The sequence below is a fragment of the Patagioenas fasciata genome, chromosome 2 (assembly GCF_037038585.1).
Source record: "Patagioenas fasciata isolate bPatFas1 chromosome 2, bPatFas1.hap1, whole genome shotgun sequence".
Taxonomy (NCBI): domain Eukaryota; kingdom Metazoa; phylum Chordata; class Aves; order Columbiformes; family Columbidae; genus Patagioenas; species Patagioenas fasciata.
In genome coordinates this window covers 37,149,061-37,171,362 of record NC_092521.1, presented here as the reverse complement: position 1 = coordinate 37,171,362, position 22,302 = coordinate 37,149,061, and the positions used below count along the sequence as shown (strand labels likewise).

Sequence of the window (22,302 nt, the reverse complement as noted above, 5' to 3'; positions counted from 1 at the left end):
CTGAATTGAAACAAGGAATAGTGGAGTTCAGAGTGATTACAACCCCGAGTTCAAAGGCAAGGCTGGATGTGGTGGTTGGTTTTCTTTGCTTGTTTGTTTGTTTTTCTTATGTGTGTAGTTTGTTTTGTCGCTAGAAGGTGACAGCTGACCCAGCATGCATTTCAGGGTGACATTGCTTTGAGGTTATGAGCTGTGCTGTGATGTCCAGGCTTGTTTGCGTTTGCACTCTTCACCAGCACTAAAATAATTCTCCCTGAGTTCGAGACTGTCTCTACTGGAGTGTTTAGCTGTAACACCGAAATTTAATGGCCTTATTTTAAAATGTAGTTTCTGTGCATATATGGGCTGACAGATTTGACTTCTCCCTGTAGCTGGAGGCTTTGGGAAAGCAAGAGCCTTCTGCTGAGCCCAGCCAGAATTGCCCGTGTCACCCCCTTGTTGATCTGCAGGAGGAGGAGCTGTTGGCCTCAGACATCAAAGACTTGGGAGTCTTTAGCTCTTGCCTTGAGATGGGCCCAGTTCCCCAGAACATGAAAAATGTTCACTACAACAAAATGTTGTGCTAAGCTGTGAAAAGCTGTTGTTCCCTTTAACATCCCTGTGTTGCTTTCTGTCTCCCTCAGGTGATTCTCTCTCCCTGGGAGCGGTGGATGATCTCCTGAAGCACGTTCCGTCTCACCAGGGCAGACGTCCCAGCTCCGTCGACACGGTTGCAACAGAGCCCTGGCTGCGGCCGGGAACGTCAGAGACGCTGCGCAGGCTCACGGCTGATCAGCCAAGCTCAGCAAAGCTTTCACCCGAAATCCCGCTGGGCTGGCAGGGCCTCTCCACCGCCCACGGCTGACAGGCGGCGCTGCGCAGCACTACCGCACTTTCCAGGGTCTGGCAGGGGATCCTGCGCTTCCCTGTACAAACTGTGTGCATTTGCAGTAGCAATAATGAGATAACAGAAGCTGCAGTGTCATGGAGATGTAGAGCAGGGATGTGGGCAGTGGGAGCAACACCTGGGCATATTTTGCACTTTTTATACAAGTTTCAGCCTCAGAGCTGGACTTACCACGAGTGTGTGTGTGTGTATTTAATATTAAATCAAAATTAATTTTTAGCTTTGTTTATAGTCAAACTCCAAAACTGTCTGGAAAGAGCAGAGGTGCATTTTAAGCTTTTACCAAAAGAGTAAATAACATGGAGGAGGGCACTTGCAATTCACACAGTGATGAGTGCTATCCTGCATGAAACCTCAGCAGTTTCATGGAAAAATGACTATTAGCAATGTCTCTGATGTTCCCTAACTTGTTGTGTGCTGGAAATACATATACAGTTGCATATATTTAATTTATGGTTCTGATTAAAGAGTTAATAAATTATTTTGCTACTAAACATGTAAAAGCAGGACTTAAATTTTCTCATCATTTGCTTCAGCTTACATTATTCACAAACAAACTCAAATGTTTTCCTGTTTCAAATAAACAGGAAAAATACATGGAAAAGTTGCTGAACACAAGCACAGAGCTTTAGCAAGGAGGACCTGGAGCTGGAAGTGAGATTTTAGGAGTTCAGTGAACTGAGACACTGAAGCGGAACAAGGGTAAAGATGAGACTTCCCTCTTGGTCAGGAATTCCCACCCACAAGCCGAAGCTTTGACCAGCAGGAAAAAACAAACAAGGAAACAGGAACAATTTGTAAAAAAGGCCTTGATTTTTTACTGAAGTGCCTCTTTCAAGCTTCTGTCTACCTTGACAGCCAGGGTAAGAGGCACTGGCTGAGAAAGAGAGAACTTCAACTTGGTGTTGCACTTCATGTGTTTGGAACGTTCCCTCCCAGGGGAAGCGCCCCTTCAGACGAGTTCTTACCATGATTGTCTGGCTCATGAGCCAAGAGGCTTCTCAATGTTCATCAGTTTGCTGGGACAGCAATGGCCAGAAGGTAACACAGGGATTGTGATGCAATCTGAGACCCAGGTGCTACAGACCTCCTGGCTGCTCGAGTCTGAAATGCCCAGAGACAGGAATCCCAAAATTTAAGCAGCTAAGGTGAAAATGTTTTATAACATAGTTATCACCTGACCCTAGAGCCTCTCATTGCTGAACCTCACCTTCTGTATTTCATTTCACCTGCCAGCCTCCTTGTTTTTAATGCCTGGTAACTTTTTCAGTTGCTTCAGGAGTTGAACTTTGTGATACATTCACTGTGCTAACTCCAGGCTAGATGCAGAACTTGCCTTCTTTTTTTCCCTCATCTAATGGCCTACCTAGTTTAACTTTTCTTTATTCCCTTAATTTTAATCAAGGTTTTACTTACCGATAGAGGCAGATACTCAGTGTTACCCTAAAAAGCCAGACTCATTTAACTGCAAGAATTCTTGTAAATGTCACTGAGCATGGCAGGCTGGCACCCATTTCCTCCAGTGCAAGCCTAGGACACTGCACAGCCCCTTCTGCCCCTGCCCCCTTTAAGCTGCTTCCTTCACTTCTGCAGGGACCTGAAACCACTGAACTTATTTTAACGTCACTGGTGAACAGCATTTAGCAGAGTGAATTACCCTCTTCCCATACAGCTGTCCTCCCTTTGGCATCCAGGCCCCTCTTCAACATACTCTTGGTCCTTCCAGCCTTTCCAAATCTTTCCTTCAGCTTCCTCTGCATATCCAAAGTTCAGTTGTCAGTGGTTCTTTTCTACCTGCCTCCCTGATTTTGTTCTTTTACCATGATGGGCTCATCTGCAAAATAAACACAGCTGCAGTCCACAGTCCTCAGCTCCAAGTTGACATGACTAAAATACAGAAACTGTTTCCTGTCCCCAACCCCACGTTTCTGATCATCAGTGTGGATGTGAATGTTTAGAGAACTGCAAGTTGAAAGCAACACCCAAAGCACAGCTAAGACAGGTCTGGCATCACAGAAGAGAACAATAAAGCTGTAAGGTTTAAAGCAAAAAAAACCCAAATCCAAACCCCCAAACTATTTAGATCATCTATTGCATTCACTGCCACTGTACACTGACTCATGAACAGACATTCAAAAAGGAATTAAGATACGTGGACAGCACATACATACACAGCTGTTGAACGAGGCTCTGGATAAACAGTATGGGGAACACCTTGATAATGGTACCATGAGCAGTTTGCCACAGGCATGGGGGAGAAGATGACAGCAACAGGGATATGACATGTTGTACTTACCCTAAGAATTATTACTGGTCACTAACAGGCAAGAAAGACCTCAGGCCTGGCTTAGTACAGTGGTTTAAAATTTAAACATCACACAACAAGCTGAAAAAATGAAATGCAGCCCAAGAAGAAAGGCTGTACACCTGCAATTAATCAAAATAACCTCAATTATCCCCCTCCTGACTTTGATAAATGCAATTTGATTTTGCTCCACCCCAATTAACATTATGAGGCCTCCTAGTCTCAGGTCATGCCTTTTAATTCCCTTCCCTGGCTTTTTCATAGCTTACTGCATTTAATTGAACTGCTCACACTTATTTTTGGAGCCTGCTGAGAACAGCTACCGGCCGATCGATTCCTCTGCGAGGTCAGGCTCCCTCGTCCACTTTCTCAGTCCTCCCTCTTCTCTGCAAATTTCGAGAACTGGGCAACAATCCAACTCCACTTTTCCTGACAAAAGCAAAGACACAGACACGGCTGAGGTGGTTGATGGATTCTGAGTCAGCAGTCAGAGGAACTGCCGTCCCAGCCTTTCCCTCCCACCCACCCTTACTCTATTCTCTTTCGTATTACTATTTTAATTCCCAGAAAGCAAAACACAGTATCTGAGTTTCTATTTGGGCAGCACTACAGGGTTCATTTGACTAGTTCACCTACAAGCAGTTTTATTCTTCCCGCCCTTTCTTTTTTTTTCTTTAAAACTTGACACTCTTTTTCAACCCGTATTTGCCCAAGAGTGAGAAGACCCACCATAGTCAAGCAAAAGGCACCAACCCCTCTGCCCCGAGCGCTGGGGTTTGCATGAGAGTCCAAGGAAACTGTACAACAAGTAGCTGTGGATTAGACGGGTTTTGATTGCACTGATGAAAGAGTTCAAAAACTTTATTGACCTATAACCTGATTAGAATATGCCAGATGAGAACCAAATATTGTACAGAAAGTTGTACAGAATTTTTTTTACATAGAAAACTTTACATATCTGTACCATATACATTTTGTCCATCTGAAAAAAATTTCTACATCCATTGTAATACAGAATGCTTGACAATCTTGTCTTTTATCCATCAGAGCACAATTCACAGTATGAATACATTTCCAATAAATTTAACCAGCCCCAAACCATGCCAGATTTGTTACTTTAATATATTCAACATTAAATTCTGTACATAAGAGTGAAATCTACATCAAACAAAAAACATGTGACAGCAGACACAACCTAGACTTGTTTGCAGTGATTCAAGTTCCAGTCCTTGAAGAATCATCATTTCAATGGCTCGTTATATTTAAAAGCCCTAAACCAAGTATATTACAGGTAGTTATGTCAGTCTGATATTTCTACCTCTGTTCTTGACAAAAGTCAGCAACACTAACTTATGGGCTACAACGAAACCAAAAGGAAAAAAAGAAAAAAAAAAAAACCAAAACAACAGAACCCAAAAAAATAAACCCAAACTTCTAGTGCATTTGGTAAACAAGGAAGTGTTATGGGTTTTCAGCAAATCAATAATACAGAAATAAAACAATTCAGGAAGAACTGTATAGTGTTAAAGAGTTTATATTACAGACCTGCATCTCTGTACATTTTTCACAGAAGGATGATTACCAATGTCTCAGACAGCCTGAGTGTGCAAAAATCTTAGAATATCAGACATAGTTGCTAAATATCTTTTACCATGAACAATAATCTCCATTTGCTTTTCACTATAAACATCTTATCCTTCAAAATACACCTCTCCTGAGTTGTACTTCTTGCAGAAGCTCAAACCTTTACACATATAGTTCTTTGGGTACATTTGACTTCCACACCCGCCACAAGCGCCTGCGGCTGCTCTGCTGCGGGGGACAGGGGAGGAACCGCGGCCCGTGCTGACCAGAGGACTGTGCTAAAAACTGGCTCTGTGCTCGGCACGGGCCAGGGGAGAGAAACCGATGGGGAGAATCCACCCAGAAAGAAAGGGGCCGGAGTGTCGCGAGCCTTAATTACAGCTGTGAGCATCTGTACCGTTAACCCTTGGCTACACGCTGCCGTGCAAACAAACCATTTTTATGGAAATCCAGAGAGCGGCTCAGCTACCTGGTCCTTTAATTTAGCTGAGGAACAGAAACTTTTGAACAGAGCAACACTCGGTCACCATCTGCTACTGCCTGTTTATTCCAGACTCTTGTTCTGGCTGTTGGGATATCTGGAAAACCACACCGATCCGCAGGAAAAACCTCCGTAGAACAGCTCGAAGTTCAGGAATGAGGTCAAACTGCATAATTTCACACAACAGAGGATAGTAGAAGGAGGCATGAGCCTTGAACTGAGGAGGAAACACACAGAACAAATCACTCTATTACGCATCAACAGACCTTAAAAAGCATCTTGCAAATGAAGAATTTTAAATGCTCTCCCAAGCCCAGGTGAGAAAGCCACAAAGTGACAGGCAGGAACACCTGCAGAACTAAAGCTGGCGGTGCTGGAAAAGGCTGAGGCAGCTGAGAAGGACCCAGACAGATGTTCACTCCCTACACACAGATCCTTGCTGATACCTGTTATTCAAGAGGAAGTATTTTTCTCTTTTCAGTTAATTTTTTTGTTGTGGTTGGCCCATTTCACTTAATATTTCAGCCAAATTATGTTAGAAGTAGAGGGAGATCTAAATATGGATTTATTTACTGGAGAATTGCTTTGGAGAAAGTCAACGTGATGTTCATGTAGCACTGAAAGCAGAAACAGGAGTTATTTCTCTGAATAAAATATCAGCCACTCATTGTCGTCCTCAGCAGGAGAGAAGTAAAAGCAGCTTAACACACACTTCTCATGGATTTTAGCATATTTCAGATTTTCTCAGACACATTTTATTTTATCACTCACTGCACCCTCATTTTGCATTACTACTGTCAGTGTGTGTCAAGTGGTTTTAACACATATTTCCTCAACAAAGAGTGTCTGCAGAGCAGCAGGAGCTTTTAAAGTCAAGTATGTAACTGTGTGTGAAGAACTGGTGAAGAAGTAGTTGCAACTACTTCTTACCTGGAAACATTGTCTTGAATACCATTCCAGTTACTTACCCTTTCGTCGCTTATCTTCAGGACTTTAGTCAAAAACAAGAGTAATAGATTAGTCCAGGCTTCCCGGTGACTTTCTGATGTGAGAGTGAGGAAGTAACTCAGAGCCTCACTGCAGACACTAGAGAGAAAAACCACAAAAGCTAGTAACTAACATTCTATTTTGAACTCTGCAGAGAGGGAGTTTCTGCTTTGCAACTATACCGGAGTAGAACAGCATCCTTTCATGAAACCTACTGTGAGCTTGATTAGTGATGGAAAGCAGTAGCTTTGTTCAACTCATACCCAAAATCCTGGGACTTCTGTATTAAATATGCTGAAAAAACACGATCGTGCTTTTGTGCACATATTTGAAGTGTATCGAGTGCTCTTTGAGAGGTATTAAAAGGCATGTGACAAAATGATATATAGACCTTAAAAGACTGATCTCATGCCAATGTAACCAAAGTAGTTTTCAGCTCTGCTCCTTGGTCTATAAACCTTAAAATATTTTTACTGTGTTACTGCCATGGTTTTAAACCCGCTGTTATTCCAACACTTGCTTGAACAACTTTGTAAACTAAAAAAATTCAGGGGAACCTTAGTATTCACGGTAAAGAATAAGCAAAAAGCCAAAAGCTTTTGTGTGCCCGTAGGCTCCACAAGCCCAGGGCCCATTGGTGCAGATGAGCACAAGCAGCATCACCTCCCTAAATTATGAGGGGTTACTGAAAGAAAAAAGCAGGGTTTAGGTGATAGTTGCTTTTCAAGAGGAGCTATAACAATCCCCCACCCACCCACATCCTACAGAAAAATAGGTGAGACAAAACATTTGTTCTCTCCTGCAAAACATGTAATGAGAACAAAAGGCAGAGGCAGCATTAGTAGCTGGAGACCCAGCACTCTCCACACAACATAAAAACTCTTTACTATTAGCTGTGACCCCCACCATGCTGTTTTAGCACTGGTAAGTTTACTGCAAACAGAGGAGGCCTATCAGAAATCACACCGAGAGGTTCAGCTACATGGACCTTACTTCAGTAGCCTGTGCTGGACTTCCTCCCAGGCGCTGGTTCGGCTTTCGTCCATGTACATACGGAAGAGAATGCGCAACCCACAGGCGAGACTACTGGTCTCCTGTTTCAGAAGATTGGGCTTTGATTTGCCCTTGAAACCTAGAGAAATTCCAAGCAGCCATTTAGATTTTTGCTCCAGCTGACCTTTTCCTTACAGTCCCCCACTTCTCCTTCTAAGCATCTTCTGTACGTGGACATTCAGAACCACCACCTTACATGATTAATTGTTCACGACATTCAGTACAATGGAGTACTGCTAAAAATTAACCTCTGTATATACACCAGAATAGGGCTTGGCACCTGTTTTTATATCTAAGCTTCCAGGCAGAAGTGAAAGCTGGGTATATGATAACAGTGCATTCTAACCACCTGAACAATGGACCATTTTGTCTCAATCACGTATCTACAGGGTACACAGTTTTACTGCTTGTTTTTGATAAAAATATGTACAATACTACTGTTTCCAAAGCTGTTACTGTATAACTAAACTCAGTTTGCTAGTGGAGGTCTGTACTAGCAAGGAGCATAGCCATAAATATTAACACTACCTCACTCAAGCAGAAGCGGTTCTTTGTAACCAAACACCAATGCCCAAACCAGCTTGCCACATATTCACAGTGTGCATTCACCATTCAAAATACTAACACAGCTAACTTATGCACAAAAAACAGATTAAACACAGCACTACAGACAGCCTATTCTCCATCTATTACAGAAAATTTCATATATTTCATTTATATAGCGGTAGGTAAAACAACCCCCCTAGTGAGTTTTGGGGTTTTGTGTTGGCAGCTTCCAAGCACGGGACTCACACTTCCAGTCAGGGATCAGCTCAGTAGTCACAGCCCTGTGAAACCTTAACATCTTAGGAAATCAAAAAGATATTCGCACCCACACAGATGTCTCTCCTCTCCTTAGGGATTCTAGGGTTATAAAGTTATAGCCTGATATTCAATTCTACATTCAGCATCAAAGTACTTCTGATCTATTTTTAGGTCAGTTCAAAGCACACTAACAAATTCTCGCAACATATTTCTCCAAGGTGACTGCCTCACCTGCTTTCCAGAGAGCAGTTCTTTGTTCATTGTTTGAATTAAATGCTTTAGCAAATCTGTGAGATTCTAGCAGACAATCGAGAAGTTTGAAAAGCTGCTGTGATGTTAGAAAACGGTACATCCCTTGATCTTGTGTATCCACGTGGACATCGAAGTCTACAGCATCTCTCTATTAAAAAAGAAAAAAAAGGGATTTCAAGTAAAAATTCACAATTGCCTTCAGCAAGCTCCTGTGATAAATCAATCCTACCCTGTTTTCATCTATATTTGTATTTACACCTAAAACTGTACTAGAAGTTGTATCCAAATCCCAGTTACATAAATCCCTTTGAACTACTCATGTTTTCATCTCCACAGGGTGCTGCCCCAGCACAACAAACACAATTTAATGCAAGATGTAAAAGATCTCAACAGTCTGCTGGAAGTTCTCAAGTGCTTCTAAAAACTGTAAATTAGAAGAAGTCACAGGAGTTTATGAAAATGTTATCCACTAGAGAAAAAGCTGTTAAAAAGAGAGGTACCGATGAGTTGTACTTACTTGTGCTGCTGCTAGATTCTCCGCATCCTCCTTTTTGCTAGTTGCTGGGAAAAACACAATATTGTCGATAGTCTGAATGAGTTCCAGTTGTACAACGCACTTGATCAAAAGAGCAGCAAATAACTTCTGTTCTGGAAACTCTTTAAAGGAAAGAAAAAGAAAATTGCTTGTTAACTAAAGAACTGCAATACTTCTTTCCTTCTTTGAGTTGTTTTGGGGGTAAGGTGAACAACAGCTTAACTTCAAGCACATTAATAAACCATACCCAGAATCCACCACGTGAACTACTCTTCCAAATCCAGGACTGATCACCACATTAACAACTGGCAGATTTTAAAAAAGTTATTTCCTAACTTTCAAGTCACCTGCCATATATTGGACAAATTTTCAGTGTTACCTAAAAATACCCAAAATTAGTGACCTTGTTGTTGGCACCACTGCAATGGCAAGAGCCAGAGGTGGCTCAGGACAGCACCGCTACCACTGCTGCTTTTTGGTGCTTGTGCCAAATTCTAACGCCAGCAGGCATGAGCATTTTAAGCGCCAACACATAACTTTGCACAAGTATCTTAAGGGTTTTATAGTTTTATATACTCTCTTCAAATCCGTCTAAATAAGCACCTTGTTTTTTTTAGCTATTGCTTCTGTTGCATTTTGCACAGAAAGAACCTTGCTCTTATGAAAAACAGGACTCATTTACATAGCATTATAAGGAGAGTACTAGTTTTAATATTTTGCAAGTCAGCAGTTGAACTCTAGATTTTTAAAGTACAGGTCAAAAATGTGGACCCACAAGAATCCAACAGGATTCTGTCATAGTACATAAAGACAAAAAATTAATGAATGTAATTTTCTCCACATCATGTTTCTGAAGTTATAGCTGGGGTTATAACTAAAGATATCAAACATTTGCTAAATACTACTGTGAACAGATATAAAATGTCAAATCAGTACAAAACACGCACTTGCTGTTGGCCTGGTTTTACTCATGTCTTCACCTGCGGTGGGCCCTGTGCTGGGTTGATATGGACGCCCATCTGAAGATCTCGGCTGAACAGAATCATGGATATCTACCGACTTCTGCGAGATTGTATCCTGAAAAGAAAGCCAAAAAAACCCCCATTAACCTACAGAAAATTTCTGCGAGCTAATCATCAATAGCGTTGTGCTCTTCATAGCTTCAGACATCTGCTGTGCGACACTGCACTATTTAATTCACTTCGGTCGTATTTGCTATTAGCATTCAAGAAAGATGCACTAAGAAGATGAGCTACTAAGAAAGAATTGAAAATTCAAGAAGCAACAAATACTCAACTACACAGCAAAGTCAATGAGCAGTATTCTGCACACCGTTCTTTTGTCTGCCATCCAAGCATTCAGTATGTCAGCCAACACGTAGTTTTGACTTTTACCAGACAAAGTGTGTGAGGTTTGCTGCAAGGTTCCCATCCTGGGAAATGCAGTATCCATCTTGATCGACAAGAAAAACCTCCAACTGCTTCTGTGAGAATTTGTATTCCTTTTGTAACAAGTGAAAACATGAAGACACATGTCTTAAATGACAAATCCAAATAATATGAGGTATCCTCAAACTTTAACTTTCACTTACCTTTACTCCCTTGAATGTTCTGAATTGTAAGCTCCTACTATTAATAGCATTTATTGGTGCTACAGGAATTTACCACAGCAAAATGATGAAGGAGGAGAATATATGTGTATCGAGAAAATGCTCTAATTTAAAATCCTTTTGCCAGAGAGCTGCTTCAGCAGACTTTTGCAACATGTTCAGATTCTCCATGTTGTATTGTGTTCTCTTCTGAGCTACAACTCAGTAACTTTGGAAGATCACAGAACCACAGAATCACTGCGGCTGGAAGAGACCCTTAAGATGATCGAGTCCAACCATAACTTCAATCTAGCACTAAACCACGGCTCTAAGAACCTTGACTATACAACTTTTAAACACCTCCTGGGACGAATTGTTGGGTTTTTGTTTTGGCTTATTTTTTAATAAATACCTTTCTTCTTGATCAGTTTAATGTAAAGTATTAAAATCAAGGGTTTTCTTTGCAGAAAGCATTCACTGAGAGAGAGAGATGTAATTAACGCAATTAAAACCAAAATACATTACAATTAACTGCAACGCAGTTATATATAAAGTGGTTATTGTCCCCTTCAATAACCCAGCATTTCTATTGGCTTTTGTTCCATAAGTGCCACTGGAGAATACACATTAATTCCATGCATTGTGGTGTGAGCAAGATTTAAATCTACACATACAGTCCCTATAAAGAACATATCAACTTCTCATTTCAGTGAACAACCAAGTTTTTAATCTCTGTGAAGTATAAACATACTTTTAATAGATATTATGTCTATAAACAGGAGAAGGCTTCATTGTGTTTCTACTACCTGAAGAAAAATTAGATCAAAAGTGTCTAAATTCTGTCTTACCGAAAGAAAGGATCCAAAATGTAATTCCTGTAACACTACTTATTATACAAGTTCTGTTAATTTTGAAGCTGTAAAATGTCTTTTAACACTGAAGACAAAAAGGATTTTTGAAAACATTCATGTTAAACTATTTCAAAGAGAAGAGATCTTTCAAGTTATTCATGACTAAGACATTTAATAGAATCGCATTTTTTTCATGCTGTTATATTTGACATAAATGGATCAAAAATGTAGCCAACGTTTAGATCAAATGTTTTGTACATCAAACCACTACAAATGAGTCAAGATACAGCAACAAGCACATCCAGTCACAAGGATGTAAAACACCTGTATAATGACAACTGGACATCACAAACTTTACACTCTGTTGCAAGGAAATTATGGTAACACTCCCTAAAGATAAATAAATCGAGTTGGTCGCTCTTAGTAGAACTCATCTGGGACCATATCCTTGAACAATTGTTATCAAATGCTTCATTAATCTATCAAGAACTTCATGTAGCAATCTTGTGAGAAAGTCCCAAGCCAAACTAATTCTCTTCAGTAGTGAAGTATCTACGAGGTTGCCACTTGTAGGTAAATCCAAATTTTACATCAGTTTATTCAATCAGTTCTAAGAAATCCAATGGTTATGCAAATTTTCTATTTCAAGCACTGATGACTAAGCTCTTGTTACCAGAGAAGATTTGAAGGGAAAAAAAGTCAATCTACCTGGCAGTCTTTCCACCTCCAGCTTTTTCTCATCATGCTAATATATTGAAGAGAATATTGTGCAAAATGCAACAAAACCCACACTCCAAATCAGAAAACAGTGTAGTATTACAGAGACCTGCCAGACACAGGACACTACCTAAAACACACAGAGACAACAGCTAACTGCCAACTTCTGGAAGCCAGCTTTGCTGCCAACAAATACCTACTTACCTTTCTCAATTCCTTGCCATTTTCTGGCACTAAATAGCACTTTATCTGGAAAAAAAACTTCTTCAAGTAAACAAAAACGGTTTTAAATTGAGTGTACTTTTAACTTACACTACATCACAACACAATTGTACCACACTCTTGCAGGTTTTATCATTTATTTTTTAAATTTCAGGAGCTTACCAGTTTTTCTTTTGCATCAGAGGGAGATCCAGAACAAAGCTCCCCACCGACTGGTCGCCAAGTCAGCAGCCTTGAAAACACAAAAGTGGTACGCAATTTAGGAGGTTTGAAATACAAATTAGAACTGATATTCTGAAAAGTCCACTTTAACATGGCGGGTTTTTTGTTTATTTCAACTTAAATGAATGGAAGGCAATTAATGGAAGAGTCAGATGTAGATACTTCCATAAATTAATTAACTAATTTCAGTTTTAAGCATATATTTTATTCTTTCACACATACTAAAAAATTTAAGTATTGCGTTTTTTGAACATCAACGTTTGTGCCAATTGTTTGGACAGACAACTGGATTATGTGGAGGTGGATTAATTTTTGGCAGAAATACTGGATTTGGTTTAGGCAGCGCTCTGGTGCCGTTAGCGGGCCTTGGTCTCTCACACTGCCTCAAGCTTTACCTGGAGTAAGGAATGCATCTACCCCAGGACAAATCAGCATGAACATCTGGAGATGTTCTGCATTCTCTGTCTGGGATATGTTCCACAATCGTGGTTCTATTTCCACCTTGGATTCAACACTTTCACCTAGGAGTCATGGCTGTTACGAGGCACCAAGCCACTGACAACACTTCTGATCCCTTTCTTGCTGTTTTCCTCTAGCATGTTGCTGTCCTGAGGACCTTCGCCTTAAGCACTGAAGAACTTTTACATTAACTGTATCTTACTGAGGTTGGCTATGGCTGACAAGAATTGCGGGAAAATGGATTAAGTGGTCCCAGAGTTTCTTGTTCTATCAAATCTATTGTTATAAAGTAAGATTAAAGTTATTTGTTGTGGTTAAGATCTCAAACTATTTAGCCTCAATCTGTGTGAGGCAACACTTGACAGACATTTGTATCTGCATATGAGATCTTTTCCACTGTGTTAAGGATTCTAAATTAACATATCACTGATCTCCAGACAACTGAAGACTATATAACTCAAAAGACAAACTGGAGATAAGAAAAGATGAAATCTTGAGGCATGTAATGAGACAACAAATAAAGTACACCAGAGAACCAATTTTTGAAAGCTACCAGGACACAAACTGTAGATTATTCTGGATTAGAGGTTGCTAAATACAGTGGAATTTATTTTGGGCTATAAAGTCGTAAACCTCCATCTGCCAAAGGACGCATTGGAATAATGAGCCATTACCGAGCCAGCAGAGGACAGATCATCCTAATTTGTGCGAGGAACTGATTCTAATTCTTGAATTTCCCAAGAACAAGAGGGCATTCACCCTGGCTATCTCAGTGCCAGAAAGCCAAGACTTGCTCTCATGAAGCTTCAGAAAATGTAAATTAAATAAAATATAAACAGAACACAAATTAAATAAAAAGAAGAATCAAATTATTAAATGTATGGCCTGGATGAGCAAACAGTGAGATGGACTGAAAAGGAGCTGAACAACTGAACTCCTGCTGCAAAGAAAGAGAATGGTACCCTGGGCTATGTGAGGTGATCCTGCCCCTCTGCTCAGCACTCTGTCCAGTCCTGGGCTCCCCAGTACAAGAGAGACATGGACGCATCAGAGAGTCCAGCAAAAAGCCACAGAGACAATTATGGGACTGGAGCATCTCCCCTTTGAGGAAAGGCTGCAACAGCTGGGACTGTTCAGCCTGGAGCAGAGAAGGCTCAGGAGGACCTCATCAGTGTATATAAATATCTGAAGGTGAGATGAAAAGAAGAGGGAGCCAGGCTCTTTTCAGTGGTGCTCAGTGCCAGGATGAGGGGCAATGGGCACAAACTGAAACACAAGAGGTTCACTCTGAACATCAAGAAACAATTTTTCACAGTGAGAGTGACTGAGCACTGCACAGGTTGCCCAGGGGGGCTGCGGAGTTTCCACCCTTGGAGATATTAAAAAAACCAGGACACGGTCCTGGGGAAACTGCTCTGGGTGGCCTTGCTTGAGTAGGGGCTGTTGGATGGGATGACCTCCAGAGGTCCCTTCCCACCTCAGCCATTCTGTGTGATTCTGTGTTAGTAGCTTCAGCTATTAACACCTCAATGATTTTATGGAAGCTTGACAGGAGTACAGATTGGGCTTATCTAGGAAGTGATTCCTGCTGAATGTGGTAGCTGACTAAATGCTGTAGCACTAATTTTCCAAACAAGGAAATAATATGATCACCTCTCTTTGCAAAAAGGTGACTTGCCAAGAACCAGCAGAAGCTAGTACTGCAACTAAGAACTCCTGCAGGCAATGCTACAACTCTTAAATTGAAGACGTAAGTTACCCAGTACCTGGAAGATGTTTTATATGAATGCTAAAAGAGAACAGACATGACCCTACCTGATCAGATTAATAAAAACCTCTGCCAGAAAATACTTTACACTCCAGAGATTCATAGCATCTGACCAGTTCCAGACAACTAGCAACAAAGCATTTGCCCATAAAACTTGCATGTATACCACTGTGCAATTTATCTCATTTCAACATTAACTACTGTGTTACCTCCAACATGGGAAAGCAAAGGTAAAAGGGGCATTTGCCACCTTCTCTAAGTAGCGGGGCAGCCTCCACAGCAAGCTGGGTATTAAAGCTGTGTTGTCAAAAAATAAAAGAAAGGCTGGGAGTGCAGGAAAGGCTCCACCACAAAAATAAGGCTAAGAGAGGGAAAAGAAATACAGATATGAAATGCCAGCCAGACCCGGAGTCACAGAAAAAGAACCACATCCCATAAAGAGAGGAAAAAAAATAAGGAGGTGTACAGAAGGAGGAAGATGTATCCTCCTAGAGCTCAGATGGAGAAGAAGAAAAAAAAAAGAAGTAGGATGTCTCCATTAAAGATACAATCAAATACTTGCATATTGTTACCATAGTTTTTTCTTACCCATCTAAAAAGCTTCAGTTTTAATAAAATATGGACAAAGTGAAAAGACTGTTTTGAGCAGTTTTGTGCCCCCTAACAACTGTTTGGAAAAGAGCAGGTGGTACCTACACCACGGGACCGGAGAATGATTACATACCCTCAAGGGATTACTCATGTAGAAAATCCCAGTAAGATTAACCTCACCCTGCAAAAGCTGGGAACCTCCCAGAAATATAAGAAGGAATAACATAATTAAGTTCTCAAAGAAGGCATAGAAAGATTTAAAAAGAAGATGGGAAATAAAGAACGGAAATCTATGAAAGGAGTCAGGTAGCCTCCTTTGGGTTTGAAAACCAGAATGCCATAAACATCAAAGGGAATAATGCATATATTTCAAACCAGATATAGCTAAAGGCAATATTTTGAATGTGTCTAAAGATTAAGATATTCAAAACGCTGCTCTAGAAGGGTTTCTAATATTCAACTGTAGGAATACCCAGAAACCTAAATTTTGGTCATATGTGGAAACCAAAGCAGTTACTAAAGTGCAAACAAAAAAAAAATCTTGCCAGGTCCCAGATGTTTCAGCTTTACTTTGGCATTATTTTTAGATGCAATTAATTCATACCTACTCACACAGAAAAGCAGGTGAGATAGTAACAGGTGGATTAACTTATCCTTTAAGCATGAAGCTCTCTTACAGTGCTGATATAGAACTCTCAAATTAAAGAAAGACTGATGTTTTCTTCAGGCCTGAACTAGGTGACACCCAGAAGCAAATGCTACAAACTAGCTGACAGACATAGGACAAGTAATAATACAACAGTTTAACATTAAGACTACAAGATTTGAAAACAAGTAGCGTTTCACCTCACTGTTGGTAGGGTAGGAAAGAAAAACCTCATATTTGATATAACGCTGGTCATGACTTCTTGTTATGCTGCTCTATGATGCAGGTGAATAACATCCTACTCAGAATAGCACAGCCTTGTTCCAAGAAACTTCACATAGAGTTACAACATGAAGGGAAAGTGAGCTACCAAATATGCAAGATAATTCTCATGAAAAGATTAGTATTCATAGAAACTATGACACGAGTTAACCATCAACCACAGAGACCTAAATCTGCAAGACTGTTGCAGTATTTTAGTATTTTATGGAAAAAGCTTCAAATGTAATTACAAATTGCAAAGTTTGCCTATGAATAGCATGCTTCTGTTACAGAAAGAAAAGGACCAAAAAATTAGATAGTACTTCTCAAAAAACCCAACATTTTAAAATCTAATCAGGTTACTTTTTTTTTTAAAATCACATATGATATTTCAAGTTTTTAACAGTTTATCATTTACAAAGCAATGTTCCAAGAAAGTCTGCTTCTCTTTAGTCCACACGCAACATCTTTTTGTTCACCCCATCTATTAGATATCTAAGAGCCTGAAATCAGGAAGTCATCTAGCTAAACTGTTTTACAAAGTATACGTATTAACAGTCATCTTACGCATGAGGGATTGTAGTTTTGAAAATATCCAGCATACAAGTACAAGTTTTATCCCAGATTTCTAGGGTAAACTTTTCACCATTTAGGATGACAACATTCTCCAAACAGTTTGTGCCAGACCGTGCCAGTTGTTCATTGTCTGGAAAAAACAAACAGGGTATTTGTTTATTCACATTCAGCATAGTAAAATGTTAACATTGTTTAACATAATTTGGTACAGTCCTACCTTGTTGCACACACCAGTACAGTTGTGCAAATATATCATCCAAAAGAACATCACTAAGGACTTCTAAATACTGTGTGAATACATCACATATTGCATAAAGTGCATGGTTGCAAGTAGTTGTCATCCATTCAGCTTTCTAGGAGGAGGGAAAAAAAAAAGTCACAGCTTAGTTTAAGGCTGCTTGGAGAGCAGATTATTGGACTGACAAACATTGTCAGGTACTGAGTTTGACACTTAACTTAGTGTCTAACCCGAGTTCAACAGTTTAACACCAAGCTAAGTGTTCTATGTTTCTTCTAAATATTTTCCAGGGAATACAAGTTTAGGAAGTGAGATGCATCCTTCTACAAATAGTCAGAACCTCCAAAACAGTTGACAATTTTGATCAAATATTAATCATTTATATGCAATTTACATTAATAAGTCCTTTTCTGTTACACGTCTTTGTCAGGACAGTTCCTGGTCTTGGTTTGGCAGGTCAAAACCTGTTTGACTGGTCAAAAGGGTACAGTGAAAGCACAGTCCTGCTTTTTGGGGTTGGTTGTTTGCTTGTTAGTTAGTGCTTGTCATTTATTTGTTTAATTAACTTTTTTCCCCTAGTCATCAAAAAGTTTTGAACTAGCAGAACTTATTTCTTCTAACTGTGACTTCACTGCTCATTACAAGCCTCATTCCATGGAGCACATTGCCACGAAATGACGCGCATCTCAGATTCCAGACAACACCTGTAAAAGCTCCAGCTCTTCTTTCAAGCCCCACATATGTTGCACTATATGTTATTCTTCTACTGTCTATACTGTAAACTACTAGGCCTTTTACACACACTTTAAAATAAATGAGAAGAGTGACAATAGGTCCAACAGAACGGTAATAAAACAAAATAAGGCTACAAGAATCACAGGTCAACCACTGAAGTGTTGAGGTTCGCCTGACATTCCCTGATCAGCTATATTATTAATCAGGTTTTCTACTGTAAATATAGATCTCATGTAAATTATCTTGCCCCACTTTTTTTCACCTCAGTCTGCTGTTCTGGCAATTTCATGTTGTCAAATATCCTGAAGACAATCCGAAACAAATCCTGCCACCAGTGTTTTTCGTAAGTATGGCCATATGTCTTCATTATTTCAAACATTACTGTTAAGCCCCTGAAATGAAGAACAACCAACATATATTACAAGTTACAAAAAGAAATGCACTAGACCAAATATCTCCAGGTGCAATAGCCATAACAAACTCAAACACTATTAAGAACATTATATATTGATCTGATATGGATCAAGTCACACCAGTACACTAAAATTACATCAAAAATCAGCTTCTTTAAAAAGGACTTTAAAAATCACAGGCAATAGCCAGAAAATACTTTTGAGAACTGCAGTAATTTAGAATTAAAACAGGAAAACAACTTCTTTATAAAAGGTCACAAAATTAAAGGAACAGGTACTTCCAGGTAAGAAATACAGAGGTCTAGAAATAGGTATCAATCTTCACCAGCTATAAAGCGAACCCAGATGCACAGCTCACATGTGTATGTGTAAATTTAAAATTACTTGTATACAACCTATCATATTTAGCATGAGAACTGCAACGAAATACACTTTACAGGATACACTTCATAAGTGAAAAACCATATTCAAGGAAAATAAGCAGGTTTTACATGAAATGAAAGTACAGCTTTGTTTTTCCAACTGTTCCTGTAACTCTCAACCAGTTAATGAATCATGGTATAAAACCAGTTTTAAAATCCCCAAGGTAAGTGTGATGGGTGAGACACAGGAAGGCAGGACTGAGATCATGAGTTTTAATTAAAAGCAAAAAGAGATTTCAACAGAATGTTGCAGCTGGAGTCTACTGAAACAAATCCTAATAATTGCATGGAGCATTTTACATTTGTTTAAACTGAGCAAAAATGTAACATACCCAGGTCACCTATGACAAATCCCTAAAATGGAATAAGTAACAGAAGCATCCATCATGGAATCAAATACCATACATTTATATTTACTAATGGAGAACATCAGTATTGCCACTGGAAAAATACAGATATTAATCCAATGCAACACCTTATTTAAACGAAAATAAAAGTGGGGGGCTTTAATGAATATTGACCATTTAGAGTTGACCTTCTGTGTTAAAACAATGCTTGCTTGTTCTACGTTAGGAAAGTTAAAAGTTGACTTTTACATTTTACTGTGTTCTACGCATGAAATGCCTCCAGTCCATATGATTGAGCTGAGCTGTTTTAAATAGTTTAAATAGTTTACAGGTTCTATAATAAACGAACAACGGTCAGCTTTTATTTATTTTCAAAGGAACTATTTAAGTAGTTCCTATCTTTGTGATTTCATGGCTAGTCATCCTAAATAGGCACTGTCTGAATATTTAACTTAAAGGAAATGTAATACCTTTCTTTTAACATAATCCAATTACAACCACTTGTTATTTATTATAATGGCAGATAAAAATTTCATATGTAAAGAACAGAGATCTAATTTCTGCATTCCAGCACCTATTTAAAATGTGTTTTTAAAGAATCTCATGTTCCTGCAGTGATAGCACCTAAATTAAATACGTTAGTTATTTTACGATGGTTATGTTTACTAAGAGAGTTGTTTCTATTTTAAAATAAGTGTAAAATAAAGCCTTTTAAAATTTGAATTACAAATACTCATTGTTACCTGGTTCTTACATCTAATTTGCATCTATTGATGATACAGGACAACTCAAACAGAATTGGGAACCATCCTCGGACCCACACTCTGTCTTCAGGAGCTACATTCATGTCATCACTTGTGTATTCCTTGAACGCCTTTAGAAGAAAACACAGGGTTATATAGAGCCGTAAGAGTTAGATTCTTCAAAACACATTTTGGACTATAAATAACAGTCTCTACTGTACCAGTATTACACCCTTATACCTCAGGTGAGTTGGCAATCAAAATAATAACAATAATACTGAGAAGGTCAAGTGTTTTTCAAAGTAACACTTAGTATATTATGAAAAATAAACTAAAAAAATAAATGACATGATACAACCAAGCATCAGGTTTTGCTTGCAGTTCGGTCTGAGTCCGTTACTCTTTACAATTTATAGAGACAGCACTAAAAGTGAGGATCTACCATAGTATTTTGAGGATATCAAGTATTACCCATTTTTCACAACACTCCTCAGCAGAGAACAGATCCTGAGATCTGCTGATTTCCAGCAGCTCCCAGGAAAGGTAGCCACTAGTTGAACTGGGTGGAAGGGGATAGCCAGGGGGAATACAGGGGAAAAAAAAGTCACTGATACTTTCAAAGCCTGTGGCATTTTACACTCCTATTGCTTCTGAATAAAGTACATTCCTCATCTCTGAAACTAGAAGGGAAGCCAATAAGGTTAGTGCGAGCAATTTTTTTCTTCATACAAGCCTTGTTGATTAAAGCACTTATCACTTAGTTAATACAGACTATACCTGAGGTCTATCAGATACGTATTTTGCACAGTGGCGAATGAGGCGGATCGCTTCCATACTGGTATCTGGAAATGCTGCATTGCAGGCAAATTCAGACAAGCACTTTACTGCATCCTGGAAAGAATCTATGGTTGCTGGGAAGTGTTTTTCAAACACAATTGCTGGGAGAAAAGTATGAACAGAAGAAAGAAAAAAAGCGTCATGCTTTAAAATCTATTAATTCTAATTTGAACTGACTGTAACAGAAGTCATGAGAGACTGGCTCATCGATTGGCGCTGTCAAATGCTTGAGTAGTAATAAAAACTAAAAAATGAATGATCAAAAAAAAAAAAAATCACCTAGAGGGCACTCTATTTTAACAGTAAATAAGTGTCTACAATCAAGGTAGCATCTAGTCCAAAAGAGGGAAATTTAACAGTTAAGCAACAACACAGCAATAGGTCTGTGTGACCAGAGCTTAGGCAGGCTATATAAAGCACAGTCACATCCACAAAAGGACTTCTCTCAGCAATATGGTGATTTTAAATAATCACTTTTGAGGAAAAAAAACAAATAATTCTTCATCAATGTTGAAAAAGTTTCAGGAACTTGTGGAGGTTGAGACAGAATAAAGAGATCCCTTTTGGCACTTAAAGCCTGGGATCTAGATTAGAATGGGAAGGGGGGGGGGGCGGAAATCATAGTGTCAGCTAGCTCAGCACTTTCTCCTAAACAGGACCATAGTTAAGTACAATTCAGAAACAAGGAAAAAAGATAAGCAAACAACATTAGAGTAAAGTGACTATGCATTTAGTTCTAAAGCATGAGGTGGACTTTACTGTGCAGGCTGTAGAGCCAACAGATAAACAAAGCTGCTCATTCTCTGGAGTCACATAGACCTTTCAGGATGTCTGAACATCACAAATACTCACTGACAATGTGTCCTGTTGTCTGGAATGCAAGTTCCACTATACTTTCATCCTGATCTGAGGCTGCCAGATGAAATACTGAGAATATGTTTTTCCAGCCAGAACGAATATTAGCAGCCTGGGAATTTACCATCTGTGCAATACACCGTACAACCATGTCTCGGATAGTAGGAGACCTAAATTAAACAATTATTGTTTATTATCTTAAACTAAATGACATAATAAATTAGAATAGTATAATTCTCCAGCAACTGATTTTACAAAAGCGATCTGAAACATTAACTGCAAAAGTTGGTGCTTACGATCCCAGGTGATTCAGTTAATTCTATATTATTACCTGTTTCTCTTCATGATATGTTCAAACGGTCTTAGGAAGTCCTTCTGGAATCGGAAATTAGCAAGTTCTCCTTTTTCTAAGAACTTCATTGATAATTGCCTTAATGAGTCCACTGCAAAAATAGCTACATCTTCATTGGGATTGCAGCCAACCTGGTAACGTAGAACAGAAATGCACAGTAAGCTTGCATCAGAATTCTTATGGATTCAGCCCAAGCTGCCTTTAGATTTGATAATGGAGAACTAAGCAGTACTAGAAAATTAACAAAACTGAACAGAAGCCAATTCCATAAACCACATTGTTAATGCAATTCAATAATCCTTAAGCAATTCCAGCTGTTTTCTACATTATCTATCCTAGTATTAAAAACTTTATAAAAATAAGCAAGTTGTCTAGAAAGACTTCAACAAGTCATGTTAAAAATGCATGTCAAACATTCACCTGATAAATAGTCAATTTAGACTTGAACAGAAAACAATCTCTTACCCCAAGCTTCATGAAACACTCCCAAAAATTACAACACATAACTAAACACAGAAAGTTCTAGACCTAGCTCATGATAAATAACTTCAAGTATACTCTTACTTTTACAT

At 39.1% G+C, this 22,302-nt stretch overlaps 2 protein-coding genes across 3 annotated transcripts in view; one reads left to right on the top strand and one right to left on the bottom strand.

Annotated features, from left to right (window-relative positions):
- Positions 1-1,389, top strand: part of CSPP1 (centrosome and spindle pole associated protein 1) — a 66,783-nt gene extending 65,394 nt beyond the window's left edge. The window contains exon 31 of the mRNA XM_065830428.2: positions 624-1,389. Within this exon, the coding sequence (XP_065686500.1) occupies positions 624-844 (221 nt within the window). The 3' untranslated portion in view covers positions 845-1,389. The remainder of the gene's footprint in view (positions 1-623) is intronic.
- A 2,645-nt stretch (positions 1,390-4,034) lies between these two features.
- Positions 4,035-22,302, bottom strand: part of ARFGEF1 (ARF guanine nucleotide exchange factor 1) — a 93,992-nt gene continuing 75,724 nt past the window's right edge. For both annotated transcript variants that reach the window (XM_065830340.2, XM_071804038.1), the window contains 14 exons: positions 21,710-21,861; positions 21,376-21,548; positions 20,464-20,624; positions 19,687-19,817; positions 18,024-18,153; positions 17,006-17,141; positions 16,780-16,918; positions 12,428-12,497; positions 9,835-9,964; positions 8,870-9,009; positions 8,332-8,500; positions 7,237-7,375; positions 6,225-6,342; positions 4,035-5,473 (listed from right to left, as the gene is read on the bottom strand). In XM_065830340.2, the coding sequence (XP_065686412.1) occupies positions 5,309-5,473; positions 6,225-6,342; positions 7,237-7,375; positions 8,332-8,500; positions 8,870-9,009; positions 9,835-9,964; positions 12,428-12,497; positions 16,780-16,918; positions 17,006-17,141; positions 18,024-18,153; positions 19,687-19,817; positions 20,464-20,624; positions 21,376-21,548; positions 21,710-21,861 (1,953 nt within the window). In that variant the 3' untranslated portion in view covers positions 4,035-5,308. The remainder of the gene's footprint in view (positions 5,474-6,224; positions 6,343-7,236; positions 7,376-8,331; positions 8,501-8,869; positions 9,010-9,834; positions 9,965-12,427; positions 12,498-16,779; positions 16,919-17,005; positions 17,142-18,023; positions 18,154-19,686; positions 19,818-20,463; positions 20,625-21,375; positions 21,549-21,709; positions 21,862-22,302) is intronic.